The sequence below is a fragment of the Chelon labrosus genome, assembly GCF_963514085.1.
Source record: "Chelon labrosus genome assembly, chromosome: 21".
Taxonomy (NCBI): Eukaryota; Metazoa; Chordata; class Actinopteri; order Mugiliformes; family Mugilidae; genus Chelon; species Chelon labrosus.
This window is the reverse complement of record NC_140354.1, coordinates 22663512-22680818: the sequence shown is the minus strand read 5'-3', so window position 1 is coordinate 22680818 and position 17307 is coordinate 22663512. Positions and strand designations below refer to the sequence as shown.

Here is a 17307-nt window from a genome sequence, read left to right as displayed (position 1 = left end):
TATACATATAATTAAATAAAATTTCCTGATACTGTTAAAACCGTGTTATGGCTCTTTTTTTTCCCCAATATTGATCAGCTGTTGGTTTAAAATCCATTTAGAGATCGGGTGAAGCCTGGAGTCTCGCCTTGGTAACTGATTCTGCTCCAGCTAACATATGTCGGACCAATCAGATCATTCTGGAGGCGGGGCTTAATGTGGTGATGGATAGAGGAGAAACAGTAGTCATAGACGTCATCTGAGCAACTAAACATCTCTGGTATCGGCTGAAAGGCCTCGTTCCTGAACAAATTAACTAAGTTGAGTCCGATTAGTTTGCAGCGTCAACACGTTGACCCACAGACCGATACGAATGCCAAAATTATGGCAGCTGATCAGCAGTTACCGGAAACATGTAGTTGCTGTTATTGCTGCACAAGGTTGAGGTCAAACCAAATACTGAACTCTAAAAGAAAACGTCAGGACGTCATCTGTCTGTGAGCTGGATCTGAAGAGAAACTGGGTCGTGCAGCAAGACAACGAGAACCAAGAACACAAGTGGTTCTACAAAAGAACGGTTAAACAAGATGAATGTTTAGGAACGGCCAAGTCAAAGTCCTGACCTTAATCCAATAGAAATGTTGTGGAAGGACCTGAAGCAAGCAGTTGATGTGAGGAAACCCACCAACATCTCAGAACTGAAGCAATGAAGCCAAGCTGCTGTAGACCACTGATCAGCAGTTACCAGAAAACATTTAATTACAAGGAGGTCACAGCAGATACTGGAGACAAGGCTTCACAGATATTAACGAACAATGATTACTTTCACAATGTTCTGAGTCATTTTTATGCAGAAATGTCGAAACGTCTGAGGGTTACAAATACTTCTAAGCGTCACCGTACGTCTGTGAAGGTTCTCAGTCGTTCAGGTTGTGGCATATCCAAAAAAAAAACCCAAAGCTTTAGAACTGAAGACTTGGATGAAACGTCTTCAAGAAACTCAACAGTTCCAGTTGTCCTAGCTTCAGTTTGTTTCTTGGGTACATGATGTGTATATACTGTCTGGGCTAAAATTATTCCTCCAAGCTGCTGCAGACGACTGATCAGCAGTTACCGGAAACGTTTAGTCACAAGGAGGTCACGGCAGATACTGGAAACCAGGCTTCAGACTCGTATAATAAATCTGTTGATGTTTTGAGTCATTTTTATGCAGAAATGTAGAAAATTAAACAATATTACTGTTAATAATGTGCAGCTAAGTGTTTACATGGTGGTTATCAGTGGCAAAGACGATCCACGCACAGATGAAGAGATAAAGCACTGTTTATTTAAATACAAACAACACTCAGACGTTCATAGACTCTTGGTCTCTTGGTGTTTGTCTTCCATCGCGGCCACCAGATGGAGTTGACTCAAAACAAAAAAGTAAAATCCTCAGGACCACGAAGACTAAAGAGTTCAGATAGAAATATAAATTAAGCTTTTTACTTAAAACACCCGGGGGGAAGACGGTCATCAACGAGTGGAGAAAATATGGCTAAGAAAAGGGGTCAAATTAAGAGAGACGAGAAAAGAAAACTGTTCACGGAGGCCGAGGACGATGTTAAAGAAGCTGTAAATCTTTCAGGAAACTACTTGTCACCTCCTACATGTGTCGAATAACTGAACTTTTCCCCCAAAATTGTAAAATAAAAGAGTAAACAAAAGAGGGAACGCAAACATCTGCAATAACTCAAACTTTAAGGCGTGTACTGTAAATGGTCTTGGGTAAATTAATGTCTCACCACCACACCAACCTGCTTTTCCTGCTGCAGAGCTTCCTCATCCTCGTTCTTAGCGTGTTGCAGCACGCTGACTTCACTACCATCGCTGTTTTAAAAGCTTAAACTGTGCGATTTTTAAGAAATGCAGCCGTACAGAAAACAGGAAGGTCAAGCGAGCCCTGCAGTGATTGGGTTTCTCTGCTGGGGCTTGTCGTAACCTTTCGCAGCGGCCTCCCGTTTGTTCGTCACATTCCAGCTCTGCCATTGAAGCTGAACAATGTAAAACACTCTGCTGACTTTGTGTTTGTACGCATTGTGTCGAGAGTTGTCGAGAGTTTACATATCTCCACGTGCCACATCCCATTTGTCAAATACCCGCTAAGAAACCTCGACTATGGAACCGGTTCTTTTGCAAGATGTCGGTGCAGGTTAAAATTTAAATATTCCACTGAAGTGTTTTATCGTGTGTGTGTGTCGTAACCGTGCTGCTCCCAGCAATGAGGCAGAATAAAAGGATTCCTGGAAAGGTGTTGGTGCGGCTCACAGGTTTGATAAACCGCAGAGCCGAGCAGGTTCCAGTAGAGTAGTCAAGTTCAGGGGAGAGGCTGTGAGGGATGAGGTGAGCTCTGGTGCTTCATTAACAGATTTTTACAGCTCTGTGGTTTGTCAGCTGCTGTGATTCGAACCTGAGGGTAAAGGAGGAAGGTTGGACATATTTCTTCAGCCTCAACCAGTCCGTCCAGTTTCCCCTCAGCGACAGGCAGCCAGACTATCTTCACATCTGATCACCTTTCCTTAGAAGAGAGAGAGAGAGTAAGGACACGATTGTCTTTTCTTCCTCCTTTTTCTTTTTTGAATCTGTGAGAGCTTCCACGCAAAAGGCTCAGTGGACGTTGGACAGAGGATGAGCTCTTTTCTTTATCTTATCCTCCCGGCGTTGGGAGGATACACCCTCACCTCGGTGTACCTGCTGAGGAACCCGCAGATTCTCCACAAGAGGAAACGTACAGCTTTCTACAGCACTCACATCTCGCACAGAGGAGGTAAGGAGCAGGTGGGAGGTGGAGGTTCAGGGGCGTATTCACGTTCCATGTTGCAGGGTTCAAAACATGATCGGGGATGTGCAAAACAAACGGCAGCAGGTCTGTTCTAACGGCGTTCTAACGGTTCGCAGAAAACACCACTTTTCTATCTTATTTTATTTTGCAGATTATTTCAGATTTTGATTTTAACCTGCAGCGAATACGTACTACTAATAAAATAAGGAAACATAATAGTATCTAGATAGAAACTAAATGCCTTTTTTGTACTTATATATCTGATATATGTGAAATTATGTTTGCTGTTTTTCAGTAACACATATATTCTATTCTGTTTGCTTTGAGGATGCGGAGAGAGGCTAGAAAGCACCATGGAGGCGTTCACAAAGTGAGTGCCAGCTGAGAAAGGTGATGATGTCCTGCATGTTGACAAAAGAAAACTAAATGTTAAAAGTGGAGTTTTTGTGTTTTTGTGTCCCTGCGTCGTCAGTGCGGCGGAGGAGGGGACGCAGATGTTCGAGCTGGACTGTCACCTGACTCAGGACGGACATGTGGTGGTGTCACATGACGAGAACTTGCTGAGGGAGACGGGCCACGACGTCACCGTCTCCTCGCTCAGGCTACAGGTAGGAGGACGGTCCTGGAAGTAGACGAAGAGAATCCACCCAGACACTTTGTGTTTATTCAGGAAAATGAGCCAATATTACACCGTGTGAAGTCTCAACACAGTGACTGACATTAACTTGTAATCCTACGGTTGAAAGGCCTCATTCTCGAACAAATTAACTAAGTTGAGTCCGATTAGTTTGCAGCGTCAACATGTTACAGACCGATATAGCAATAAATGCAAAATTATGGCAGCTGATCAGCAGTTACCGGAAACATGTAGTTGCTGTTATTGCTGCACAAGGTTGAGGTCAAACCAAATACTGAACTCTAAAAGAAAATGTCAGGACATCTGTCCGTGAGCTGAATGTGAAGAGAAACTGGGTCATGCAGCAAGACAACGAGCCCAAGAACAAAAGTGGTTCTACAAAAGAACGGTTAAAGAAGAACAAGATGAATGTTTAAGAACGGCCAAGTCAAAGTCCTGACCTTAATCCAACAGAAATGTTGTGGAAAGACCTGAAGCAAGCAGTTGATGTGAGGAAACCCACCAACACCTGCTGTAGATGACTGGTCAGCAGTTACCGGAAACATTTAGTTACCAGGAGGTCACAGCAGATACTGGAAACAAGGCTTCAGTTACTTTTTACAACACAGACATGAACAAACAATGATTACTTTCACAATGTTTTGAGTCATTTTTATGTAGAAATGTCGAAACTTCTGAGGGTTACAAATACTTCTAAGCGTCACCGTACGTCTGTGAAGGTTCTCAGTCCTTCAGGTCATGGTCATATCCAAAAAAAAACAAAGCTTTAGAACTGAAGACTTGGATGAAACGTCTTGAAGAAACTCAACAGTTCCAGTTGTCTTGAGGAAGAATGGGCTAAAATTCCTCCAAGCTGCTGTAGACGACTGTTCAGCAGTTACTGGAAACATTTAGTTGCAGGTAACTGCTGCACACGGCAGATACTGGAAACAAGGGTTCACTGACTTTTACAACTCACAGATATAAACAAATGACTAATTTTCTGGAATGAAGCATTATATCATTGCTTCATTTGTTTGATTTGGGTTCTCTTTGTCTACTTTCGCAATGTTTTGAGTCATATTTATGCAGAAATGTAGAAACTTCTGAGGATTACCTTTACCAAATACCTTTAAGTGTCACCGTATTAAGCTAAGCTAAAACAAGGACGACTGGACTTGTTTCCTCCCACTAGTTCTTAAAACTGAAGTCTTGGATGAATCTTCCTCAATAAATTCAACAAGTCCTGTTGTTCTTGTTTCAGCTTGCTTCTTGTGTATATTTGCTTAGTAAACACCGGATCTGCCGCTCCCGCTCCTACTTTAATCCAGATTTGGTTCACTAAGTGACTAATGTACGAGGGCTGGTTAATAAGTCTGTGGCCCGGCTTTCAGCTTGTTTTTTTTAATTTACACTATGACCTGGAGCCTTCACAGGCTGATGAATAACACAACTTCATCCTTCATTCTCTTCAGGATCTGCCTTTGTATAAGAAGAAACTGGAGGTGACATTTTACACAGGCGAGTTCCTGCTCTCATTTTTCTTTTTCCTAATCATTAACACAACTGATGAAAGAAGTAGGTCAGTAGGTGTTGTTCACTCCTCCCCGTCCTTCAGGTCACTTCAGCACGGGCACCGACAGGAAGTTCTCTCAGCTGGAGGAAGTGTTCAGGAAGTTCCCTCGGATGCCGATCAGCATCGAGATCAAGGAGAACAACCATGAGCTGATAGAGAAGGTACGGTACGCTCCAAACGAGGCTGATGTTTGTTTTAGCCGACAAACTATGCAGCTTTAGTTTGAGTATATTGGCGTCCAAGTTGGAGCGAGGGTTAAAAAGTGACGCGAGAAACTACAATGATCATGTTTGGAGAACCTTCTGCAGACGATGGCGGCCTAATGTTTGAGTTTCCTCCTTTGTGAGTGCAGCCGTTGTTTTGTCTTCAGGAAGTGGCATGAATCTTTAGTCAAGTTCAAATCAGGTGACTGACCGTCCAATCATCTTTCTTCATCTTGAATCTGAGCAGACAGTTTATCTCTATACGCTTCACAATTCGTCCATATCATCTTCAATAAACACGAGTGCGTTCTTTAGATCTTGAGGCTTCTCCATAGTTTTTCGTCTTCTTGTCGTTCTGGTTCAGGTTGATCTGGGTTTCATTTGGCCAAAAAAACACACTGGTTTTGGCTTTTTTTTTTTTTTAGATGTTTTATTTTGAATGTTTTGAACCTTATTGTGAACCATTTGAATTTGGGATTGTGAAGTCTTCCCTTCCTGGTAGCGTTGGATAATGACATGTCTCCCTCTCGTTGTTGCATTGCACATTTAGAGCTCCTTTGAATACATGTTCAAATGCAAATCTCACTCTTGGAAACAACCGGACCTTTTACTTGCTTCACTGGTGAGGAAATAAAGAATAACATTCAACATCAGTCCGTGAAAAGTCCTGCGTAAAAATCCTTCTAACTCCTACCACGTCGATCCAAATTTGGATGTGCATCCCCTCCAATTACAGCTTAGAGTCTGCACTTACAAAAGTCATCACCTGGATTTAATAAGCAAATAGATATGAGCCTCCTATTGGATAGTTACTGCATGGGTGATTATCTTTCAGCTGACAACAAGTTATTTAAGCCCAACTGATGCAATGAGTAGCTTCTCATTTCTTCACCAACCATGTCTAAAGACACATCCTGTGGTCGTCTGTTTGAGAAGGGTCAAATCATTGGCATGCATCAAGCAGAGAAAACATCTAAGGAGATTGTAGAAACTACTAAAACTGGGTTAAGAACTGTCCAACGCATTATTAAAAACTGGAAGGATAGTGGAGAAGCATCAGGGTAAGAAGAGAGGCAGATGAAGTGATGCACCCATCATGCCTAGTGTCTACTGTACAAGCCTGTGGGGGCAGTGCTATGATCTGGGGTTGCTGCAGTTGCTCAGGTCTAGGTTCAGCAACATTATGTGTCCAAAGAATGAGGTCAGCTGACTACCTGAATATACTGAATGACCAGGTTATTCCATCAATGGAACATATTCCAAGATGACAGTGTCAGGATTCATGGGGCTCAAATTGTGAAAGAGTGGTTCAGGGAGCATGAGACATCATGTTCACACATGGATTGGCCACCACAGAGTCCAGACCTTAACCCCATTGAGAATCTTTGGGATCTGGTGGAGAAGGCTTTGTGCAGTGGTCAGACTCTCCCATCATCAATACAAGATCTTGGTGAAACATTAATGCAACACTGGATATATGTTTTGATGCATGAACCTCCGTGTGTTTCCTTGTCTGTAGATATCTGATATGGTTCGACGCTACAACAGGGAGGACATCACTGTGTGGGCGTCTGTGAACTCCACCATCATGCAGGAATGTCGCAGAACGGTAAAACCACCAGCAGAGGGACACGGAGTTCACAAACTCATTCAACAAACCCGTACCACAGTTTAGCTCCTTGATATGAACGCAAACTTTAAATCTGATGAGTCTCTGCTTCCTTGCAGAACGACTCAATGCCGTACAGTTTCACCATGAGCCGAGGCGTCCTGCTCCTGCTGCTCTACTACAGCGGCCTGCTGCCCTTCGTGCCGCTGGGAGAGAGTTTGCTGCAGTTCTACCTGCCGCGCATCTTCAACAGGTGTGGCTGCAGGATAGTTTGTGTTTTTAAGCTTTTAATGCATTTCCTGTTCAAAGATACTTCATGTCTCGGGGTCTCTTGTCCTTTTAGTTTGGATCCTCTTTGCAGGATTGTGTTACAGAACAGATGTACTTATTGTTTGTGTCTTTATCTGTGTGTGTTGAAGGACGTACATTCCTCCAAACGGCATCCTGAGGAACAGACTGGTCGTGTTTTTGTTGCAAAAGTAAGTTTTGCAAGTTTTATTTTGGTTTTTAAAATCAAGATTACATGAAATAACGTCACAGAAGTCAAAAGACAAACTTCCACGTTGCCTAAATCAGAGATTATGCAGTTAATCTACGCACTGGAGCAGTTTTATGCAGCACACGAGACAAAACTACGCAATTATTCTTGTGTAAAGGATCATTTTTATGTTTTTTTGTTTTGCAGAGTAACTATGAGGAAGAGTCTTTTTAAACACCTGGCCGCCCGTGGAATTCAGGTGAGTTTTAAACCTTATTTGTCCCTTGTGTTAAACTCTGATACCTGTCCAGTCTAAATCACGGGATAAATAGGTGTGAAGGTGCAGCCGGGGTTCGGTGCAAAGACAATCCTGAACACATGCTTCAAGTTTCAAGCCTGATGAGAATAATCCTCACCATCGTCTGCATACAAACCGTCTTTAACTTCTGTGTTTGAAATTACAGGTGCATTTATTCGTGTGCAATACAGACGAAGACATCAAGGCGGCGTTCGACGTCGGAGCCACGGGGGTGATGAGCGACTACCCGAGTCTCCTGTCGAACTACCTCAGCAGAAACAGAAGACAGGACTGATTCAACAGCCGACCTGGACGATCCAATCACAAGTGTCCATCTCTAAGTCCCTGTGTCTCCACCTGGTCTTAATTAAAATGTGTCTCCACATGCGTCCCCAGCCAGCACTTGAGATCTGATCTCAGTCTGTGTGTCTGTAAACCAGCTACTGTCTAATGGATCTCTACCTACTGCTGTTTCAGAACCATGAACAGCTGTTTGTTGTGAGTTAATGAGTTAAACTCCTCTTCCTCAGATCAGCCCTGTTGAGTAGGTGGTCTTTAATGTGACCCAGGGCTCATGGTGTGTTCACACTACCAAAGGAAGGAGGTCACATGTGTCCCAGACCACCTCCACATGTGGACTGACACCAGATCAGTGGAGTCCACACCTGGACTCTAAAGGTGGACACTTGTGATCACGTTGAACAGGGTTGATGTTAACGTAAAGGTCTGAACGGCGCATTTGAAATGTAGATTTGTTTCCTCCAACCACCACAAGAACAAAACCACCTCTCAGCTGTTCAGCCTCGATCCTTAATCGCCGCTGATAGGATTACCTCGTTTGATCATTTCCACGGCTTCCAAACGCTCTCAGTCAGCAGCAAATCACAGGAGTAAATATTTAACCAGCGGACCACCCTGATAAGACTGGAAACGTGACTTTGTTTAGGTCTGACGTGAATAACTCAGAACTAAATCATCGTTTAGTTGTGGATTTTCTTTTGTAACACGAGGATGAAAACTGAAATTAAAGTTTATGAAAGTGTTAACTGCTGCGTCGTGGTTTCACTTACATTTAGAGGGTTTACATTTGCAGCAAACCTCACCTGCAGCCTCGCCTGTCGTCCCAGGAAGCCGCGGTCAAAGTCCGGCCGTGCCGCTGTGATAATAATCGACCGGTCTGTTGGTGAAACAAAGGCTGTATTTTTCTGACCTGATTGGCTCTGCCTCGCTGTCTGAAGAGGGAGTTAATGGAAAATTAGAGGCAAAGGTTTCAATAAGGGAGCAAAGCAGAGAAAATGGAAGGATATTTTTTATTAATCTACAGCGTTTATTGACATTAAATTGAGTTTTTAATAGATCAGAGTCTGATAGTTAGGCTAAACTGGTGATTTAAACTCATCAGACATGAATTTTGTGTCCTAATAGTATTTTAATCCAATATGTTTGACTAAAATCTGACATTTTATGGATCGAATGACCAACTTTGAGCAAAGTAAGCAATAAAAATGATAAGTTGATCCTTCACAATTAAATATTTTTTAGGCAAAACTACCAAAACGTGACCAGTCTAAGTCTTTATTTGCATTTAACCATTGATTAGTTATAGACCAAATGACTAATCAATAAACATAATCATTTGTTCCTTCACAATTATATATTTTTTGGGCAAAAATGACTAATTAAGGATGGGCTAATTAATAAAAATCATATTTTCAGGCAACACTACCAAACCATTAAGCTCCTCACACATAGACTTTGTCTTAATCTTATATTAACCTGATGTTTTTGACTATTTTTGAACATTTTTAGACAAATAAAACTCAATAAAAATAATAATTTTTTAGGAGAAACTTCCAAAACATCGCTGGTTAAAGTTCCTCACACATAAATATTGACTTAATCTTATACTAACCTAATGTTTCTGGGAGTATTCTGACATTTTATAGAGCAAGTGATTCACTGTGAGCAGACTTATCGTGTGTGAGGTCCAGTTTTTTTTTTATCTTAGTTATTTTTTACACCAATTGGCTCATTATGAATCAATTAAAGTGATTATTAATGCTTTAAAATGTGCACTTATATCACTTAGCAGGTTCATGGCCAGTGAGATTCATGCTTTTTGGAGGTTTTGATGTAAACTGTGCAGCAGAAACCTTAAAAAAATAAAGTTAAAAACAGAAAAACAACCCAAGTCTTTAATCCAAAGGGTTTCTGTCTCATGTGGTTCTTGTTTCAGTCTGAAAAAACACTTTGATCCAGAGGCAGAGGCAGGAACTGATAACCCACTAACAGCATTTATGAAACTCTAATCAAAGCGATAGCCATAAAAGGCTACCGTGAGGCGCGCTCTGATTGGCTGACCCACATTCCCGGACGTCACACGGACGCTGTGATTGGCCGACGGGGATTTGTTTTGCTCTCCGCTGACTTCCTCCTCCTGCGTGTTTTTCATAAACAAACCACATTTCTCTCCCGCCGCCGCCGCCGTCGCTTCTCCTCCTCCTCCTCCTCCTCCACCTCCTCCTCGCTCCTTGTCAACCTGCCAGCTTTGTCGGACTCCAGCTCCACTTTTACCCGGAGGTTTTTTTTCATATGTGGTTCTGGAAAGAGGAAAGGAAAGGCGGGTAAAGGGACTCGACGCCGCGGTTGCGTGTGTGTGTTTTTGTTCGGACCCGTCAGCGCGTGCTGAGATTACCTGCTTTGAACTGTTTTTATTTTTATTAATATTTTTTTTTACCTGACAGTGATATTAATCAACTTTGCTTAAGTGGGGCGAGCTTCAGTATTATCAGGTGAGTCGAAAGGAATATCCTGCTGTTAGCCTCTTGTTTGTTGGCAGTGCGGAGCTAGCTTGAGCGCTAGCTAGCAAGCTAGCTCCGCACTTGTCAACAAAGCATCTCAAGCTAGCATGCTAGCTAGCGCGCAAGCTAGCAAGCAGATTTCTCTTTGCAGCTAACAGCCTCTGTGGCCTCATGTGCCACTGAATAACAGCTGACACGCGGTTTAGCGGTTTGAATCCGAGGTTGTTGCATCAAACGAAGCCAGAATTAATATTTGTTTGTGCAGAACCGGGAAGCAAGGCTGCTAACTAAACTGTGCCCTAACCTGTCTAACAGCTGCTGATAATAGTAGTCAAATATTTACCTGTCAGTCACAGCAACAACAACAACCACATAGTGGGTTGAATTTTTAAATTATTAGAGATAAAAGTTAAGATTTGCTCAAGAAAAGTGTCATAAATAGAGATGAGATGAGATGAGGAGCATCAAAACAAATTTAAAACATGCACAATAAATATACAAACTCTATATTAATGCATGCTCTTATTGCAGTAATGAATATTAGATTAAGTTGTCTTTGCCCAGGCCTGATCTGAGTCTGATCAGAATTTGTTTTGCATGTTTTTTGTTTGTAAATGAACAACATTTCCTCCCCGGGTTATTCTTCAATCACAGCCATATTTAGGACAATAAACTTGTAAAGCGATCCAGTGTAAAGGCCTCTATGATCCACATGACTGTTGTGGATCTGTGCAGTGATTTTCAGTGTGCAAAATATGGACTCTTTCCATAATAAAAACACTCAAATCTGTTGTTTTATTAAAATATATAACTAGCTAGCAAACTACAATATCGTAAGTTGTTGTTTTTTGAACATTTATCCTTTCACAACAAATACTTAATCCCAGTTCTAACCTAGAGCAGCATTATAAAACAGAAGTCATGTTTCGTTGTTAACCTTTGGCTTTGTTTTACAGCAGCCGTAAAACAAACAGCAGATCAGTTTCAGCTTTGCCTCGAGCGTAGTCGTACAAAACAGCAGCTTAGAAGCACAAACGGTGATGAAAAGGTTCAGAATACGATTAAAAACATCATTAATGCCTTCAGCCTGACAGTTAATTGTATATTTTGTCAAATTATTTGACTCTGCGCTTTGTTTGAGTTAAAACTAAGGAGTGGCAAACGTCAGGGAATGCGTCCCAGCAGACGCGTCTATTTATGGGGTTCCCTAGAAACCGTTCTGTTGTCATTTGCAGGAATCTTTCCTTTTTTCTAGGCATCATCTTATTAAGTAATAAAGCTTTAATCATTTCTTTTACGAGCTTAGACAGACTGACTACAGAAAAGCAGCTTGTATTCTGCTGTTTGTTGTGGTTAACTCGATAAGACTCGGCCTGTATCAGATCGATATCTCTTACATAACGATATAACATCATCCTCCTTCCTCCTGCCTCCACCCTCCGCCCTCCGCCCTCCTCCTCCTCAGACATGGTGAAGCTGACAAAGGCCAAGACATTCCAGGCTTACCTGGACTCCTGCCACCGTCGTTACAGCTGCGTGCACTGCCGCGCCCATCTGGCCAACCATGACGATCTCATCTCCAAGGTCGGTGCGCCGGCGCTCGTCGTTAGTGACCGTTCCTGCTTCATCCTCGCATGTTGAATTGGTCTTGATTTCATTCTGCTCCTTGTTCCCCAGTCTTTCCAGGGCAGCCAGGGCCGAGCCTACCTCTTCAACTCTGTGTGAGTAAGCTATTTTTAAACATGAACACAAGGCTTATCTTTTGTTTAGCTAATTTATGCTGTTGGTGGAGACAGCAGCATGAATAAGCGTTTAAAAAAACACTTTTGAGTTTTAAATCTTTGTTTTCCTAGTATGTCATTTCTAAAAGTGAAAGAAATTCTGAGTATCGGAGTGTGTTTACACAAGCCACACTGTAAACAGACGACTGGATCTGCTCCAGATCAGCTGTGTTTCTGGGTCAGGAGGTGTTCAGATGTTTCATTAAGTTATGGGTCTCGTAGTTTTAACTCCTTCGAGGTTTTTTTTTTCTTCTGCTGTTTGACGACGGGCGCTGCGTTTGGTTTCAGGGTCAACGTCGGCTGCGGTCCCGCCGAGGAGAGGCTGCTGCTCACGGGACTTCACGCTGTGGCCGACATCTACTGTGAAAACTGTCACACCACGCTCGGCTGGAAATATGTAAGTGTGGCCACTTTGTACCGGATTTATGCTTTAATGTTTACGGTACGATGGAGAACAGTGATCACAGGTAACGTGGAGTTTTAGTTGATGCTTCATTTAGTGGCTGAACCTAAATCTGGACTAGAAGAAGAACAATGAGGCTCCTCACACTGAAATAGACTTTAACAGGTCAGATGTTCAGATGTTACATTAACTGGTCTGGGACACATGTGACCTCCTTCCTTTGAGTCACAAGAAACAAATAAACTAGACTAGATTACTTGCCTCCTTCCTTCCTTCCTTCCTTCCTCTCTTCCTTTCTTCCTCCCTTCCTTCCTTGTTTCCTTTCTTGCCTCCTTCCCTCCTTCCTTTTCTCCTTCCTTTCCTCCTACCTTCCTCTCTCCCTTCCTTACCTCCCTTCCTCCCTCGTTTCCTTCCTTACCTCCTTCCTTCCTTCACTCCCTCCCTTCCTTCCTTGTTTTCTTTCTTGCCTCATTCCCTCCTTCCTTTTCTCCTTCCTTACCTCCTTCCCTCATCTCTCCCTTCCTTACCCCCTTCCTTCCACCCTTCCTTCCTTACCTCCTTCATTCTTCTCTCCCTTCCTTCCTTGTTTGCTTTCTTGCCTCCTTCCTTACCTCTATCCTCCCTCCCTTCCTTTCTCCCTTTGCTCCACCCTCCCTTTCTTCCTTCCTTGTTTCCTTTCTTACCTCCTTCCTCCCTTCCTTACCTCCTTCCTCTCTCCCTTCCTTCCTTGTTTCCTTTCTTACCTCCTTCCCCCCTTCCTTACCTCCTTCCTCCCTTCCTTCTTTGTTTCCTTTCTTGCCTCCTTCCTTCCTTCCTTCTTTCTTTCCTTCCTTCCTTCCCTACCTCCCTTCCTTCTCTCCCTCATCCCTCCCTTGTTTCCTTTCTTGCCTCCTTACCTCCCTTCCTTCCTCCCTCCCTTTGCTCCACCCTCCCTCCCTTCCTTGTTTTCTTTCTTGCCTCATTCCCTTCTTCTTTTCTCCTTCATTTCCTCCTTCCTTCCTCTCTCCCTTCCTTCCTTCCCCCCTTTGTTTCACCCTCCCTCTCTTCCTTCCTTGTTTCCATCCTTCCTTCCATCCCTCCCTCCATAAATAAATCAGATCTTATCATGTGAGAGTCTTTCCATCTTGTCTCCAACATCTGGATCATGTCTCCAAGTCAACCAGCAGCTGTTGATGGTTCTGATCCAGCGGTAGGTAGAGATCCATTAGAGACAGCAGCTGCTACAATATTCTACTGACCACATGATGGCGCTGCTGATTTACAGACACACAAACTGAGATCAGATCTCAAGTGCTGTCTGACCCTTCTCTCCTCTTCCTTCCTTCCTTCCTTCTGCAGGAACAAGCCTTCGAGCTGAGTCAGAAGTACAAGGAGGGGAAGTACATCATCGAGCTGTCCCACATGATAAAGGACAACGGTTGGGACTGAGCGGGAAAACCTTTCATCCACCATGACTTTTTTTCCAAGAGTTGCAACCCCCCTCGACTTAGAAGGGTTCCAGTGTAGCTTCTTCTTCTTCATCATCCCACGTTCGAGCCGTCGCCCGCAGCCACACTTTTCACTTAATACAGCTTTGCCAAGAATAGCATGTGATGCCTTATCTTTATCTGCTCTTCGTGCTTCTCCAAGCGACCACGACGACACATTCGCCATCCCAGTTGCTAGTTGTGATTGAGTGAGTGAGTGAGTGTGTGGAGGGTTTCTGAGTGTGAAAAGACTGGGAGATGTAGTCACACAGGCGCTGTAGCGTGTTGGGTTAATAAGCATGTGATCAAAACATAATCAGCCTCGCTCTGAGGTGGCGAGGCCCGTGCGAGTAAATTGATCTTCTTACACATCGGACGCAGGTATTTGGGTTTTTTCCCCCTTTGAGTTTAAGATGCACATTCGGATGTAAATGACCCAAACGGAGGAATCGATTCAGGCTCGTCGTTTTAACCCCGCGGTGAGTGATGCAGTTCTTACAGCGGCGGGAGGGCTGTTTGTCATTTTAAAATTTGTGGAATAGATGTTTTTAAGATCCGTAACACGTGTTCACACTTTGCCAAAAGGCAGCCTCGTTGAATCGTCAAAAAAAAAAGTCTCCTTGAAGGATTCTGTAAATCTGGAGAGTCTTCAGCTCACGGGAGGATTTCTCTTTCGCTTCTACTCGACGCCGACGAGATCTGTCGTCTGCGCGTCGAGCTGTCCTCGTTTGTTCGGTCGTGTTAGAACAAAGTGTGTGTGTGTGTGTGTGTGTGTAGGATAATATAGCATATTTATGGTGATTTATTTTTTAATGTCTGCTTCTTTCATTAAAGTGTTTTTATTTTAACCTGATCTTTCATTAAAATACGGTGTGCCAGTAACATTTGGGCTTCGGGTTTTCTTTTGTTTTTGTGGTCTGATGATGGGAAATACAGCTCAGAAATCTAGCTCAAATAAAGTGTGGTTTAATAACATGTTTAACCTACATCAGTATGAAAATGTGAGACCTATAAAAGAAATATAATCTTAAATTGTGAGGCAGGATGTGGCTCCCATCGTAGATTATCATTAAAAGATGCTCAGGGCACTGAACTGCTTATAAGCTCACGTTTTGTTCTAACTCAAACTACGATCAGTGCACAGAATCTCACACATCACAAGGTTATGGGAGAGGAGAAAAATGAAACTATTTATACACAACGGTAGATTATCTTCACTACATGTCATGCTGCCTGTCAACAAGCATGTTATCTATTCTCTATCTTCCTTGAGGCGTCACCAAGGTCTCACTCCTCCTGCTCTCTCCTTCAACTTCTACGTTTTCTGCAAAAACAAGATTGTGCACAAATACAACCTGTTAACTAAAACCTTTTATCCGTTATGTAACCTCTTGCTTCTAATATTAGATATCACATCAGTGTGGTTCGAACATATAATCACGTAATAAGGAAATGGACGCAGCCACCTGGCGTCTAATTGAGATATATGAGCAGACACACAGAGAGGCAAGCAGACCGTATATGGAGATGACTAAAACCTTTATCCTGTGTTTTATTATGATCACGATCCTGATCAACTCCCCAGAGCAGGCCTAAACTATATTTATAGAAGACAAATGAATGATTTATGAAAACCCCATGCTGTGAAGCAGAGCTGAAATAAAGGATGAACTGGAACTCATCAGCAGGTGGTGCTGTTGGTTGTGTTTGACTGTGAGATTGAGGCAGGTTTGACTCCTACATGTCACCTGTGCTATTAATTTAAGGACAAACGAGACCAAACATCCGTCCAGAGACAAGACCATTAATCTACGAGTACGACAGGAAGGAGTTCTGCAGCAGATAGTCCTGATCTCGACGTCACAGAGTCAAGAGGAGAAAGAAAACTGAAAGTGAACTGTGACAAGTTTTCCAAGATAATGAACACTGATTACTGATTTTCACTCTTGTCATCAATTAAATACCAGTCTGAATCAAACAATAAAAATTAATTATTAAAATAGAAACACGTCTATACTTAAACATTTTTGATTACCACAGTAATCCCCTGTCAGTCTCCATAACTGTCATACAACACAGCAACAATAACAAAATCACTATGACACAATAACAGTCTATTTCAGGATGTTACCTTTGAATGTTGTCTTTTGGCTCCCAGGAGTTTTTCCACTTTGTCCCACTGCAAGACAGACAGATAGACAGCATTAAGTATTACTGTTAAATTGTTTGAAAATTATTGGAAAATGTACAATTTCCAAAGACACATTGATTCCTCAGTTATGCAGACATTTTGTAATACCTGGTAAAATGATCCACATTCTGTATATGTATGCAACAGCCTATATCTGAAGATGACGTGATAAATTAGTGTAGCCAAGTTAAGATAAAAAGGTGCATTGTGTAACACAGTATGCATGTAGTACACAACGTACATACTATGTAGTCACTAGTCAGGGACCTACAAGATACAAACGTGTCATGTTTTTAATTTGCAGTAACATTATTCATAATGCTTCTAACATCAGAAATATAATGTACTGCAGAAACTTATGTCAGAATTTGGTTTCCCAACACAAATCATAGTATTTGTTCCTTTATTGTTGTTCCATATTATGAAGAGGCTAATAAATAGCCTATAGCCTACTGTCACTCACATCACTCATAGAAATCTGCACACCTTTATCTTTTGCCCGTTTCTCGTCTTCTCCTTTTCTTGTTTTACTGAACTGGTCACCTGATGCTTCTGGTCTTTTACTTTGATCCACGATGAAGATGAAGACTCGACATCATTACTTTTTGCCAACACCGTCCGTTCGCCCGTTAATCAACCGGAGTTACGTTTTACATTTATCACATAACCCAATTAATTACATGTAGGTATATGAGTCTATGTTAATTTTAGGAATGAAATACAATTTATTTGGAAGCAGTTTGTGTTGTGTGGCCTGGGATCAGTCTATCCCTCCCCCCCCTCCCCCCTGCCTCTTCTGACACACACACCTGTATGACTCTCAGCAGCAAGTTGACGTGACAATGAGGCAACTCTATGGGGCCATTATTGTAGCAAAACTATCTGCAAATGTGTATTTCAATCCGTGTGTGTGTAACTAGATTAGCAAATGTATAAAAAAACATCTGTGTCTATAACTGGATTTGCAAATGTGTAAAAAAAATCCGCAAATGCTACAATAATGGCCCCATACTCCACTAACTTGACATGGAAATGAGCGGTAGTCTAGAACAGTGGTTTTCAAAGTGGGAGCTGCGGCCCCCTGG

General features: G+C 42.4%; 2 protein-coding genes across 2 annotated transcripts; both read left to right on the top strand.

Moving 5' to 3' along the window:
• Nucleotides 1-2065: 2065 nt before the first annotated feature.
• Nucleotides 2066-8626, top strand: gdpd3a (glycerophosphodiester phosphodiesterase domain containing 3a). The gene is made up of 10 exons (XM_084570529.1): nt 2066-2785; nt 3128-3170; nt 3273-3408; nt 4892-4937; nt 5035-5153; nt 6715-6804; nt 6924-7057; nt 7224-7283; nt 7490-7541; nt 7747-8626. Exons 1-10 carry the CDS (start codon nt 2647-2649, stop codon nt 7873-7875), a joined length of 948 nt encoding a protein of 315 aa, XP_084426655.1. The 5' UTR covers nt 2066-2646; the 3' UTR covers nt 7876-8626.
• Nucleotides 8627-10035: 1409 nt separating this feature from the next.
• ypel3 (yippee-like 3) lies at nt 10036-14913 on the top strand. The gene is made up of 5 exons (XM_084570536.1): nt 10036-10372; nt 11847-11965; nt 12059-12102; nt 12451-12559; nt 13904-14913. The coding sequence occupies exons 2-5, from the start codon at nt 11849-11851 to the stop codon at nt 13991-13993; spliced, it is 360 nt and encodes a 119-aa protein (XP_084426662.1). The 5' UTR covers nt 10036-10372; nt 11847-11848; the 3' UTR covers nt 13994-14913.
• The last annotated feature ends 2394 nt before the right edge of the window (nt 14914-17307 follow it).

Bases quoted from the DNA above. Each gene is read 5' to 3' on its own strand.
- gdpd3a (XM_084570529.1), top strand. From the start codon at position 2,647: ATGAGCTCTTTTCTTTATCTTATCCTCCCGGCGTTGGGAGGATACACC. The intron at 6,805-6,923 runs GTAAAACCACCA...GCTTCCTTGCAG, and splicing joins TGCAGGAATGTCGCAGAACG to AACGACTCAATGCCGTACAG. The intron at 7,284-7,489 runs GTAAGTTTTGCA...TTTGTTTTGCAG, and splicing joins GTCGTGTTTTTGTTGCAAAA to AGTAACTATGAGGAAGAGTC.
- ypel3 (XM_084570536.1), top strand. From the start codon at position 11,849: ATGGTGAAGCTGACAAAGGCCAAGACATTCCAGGCTTACCTGGACTCC. The intron at 12,103-12,450 runs GTGAGTAAGCTA...GTTTGGTTTCAG, and splicing joins GCCTACCTCTTCAACTCTGT to GGTCAACGTCGGCTGCGGTC. The intron at 12,560-13,903 runs GTAAGTGTGGCC...TTCCTTCTGCAG, and splicing joins CCACGCTCGGCTGGAAATAT to GAACAAGCCTTCGAGCTGAG.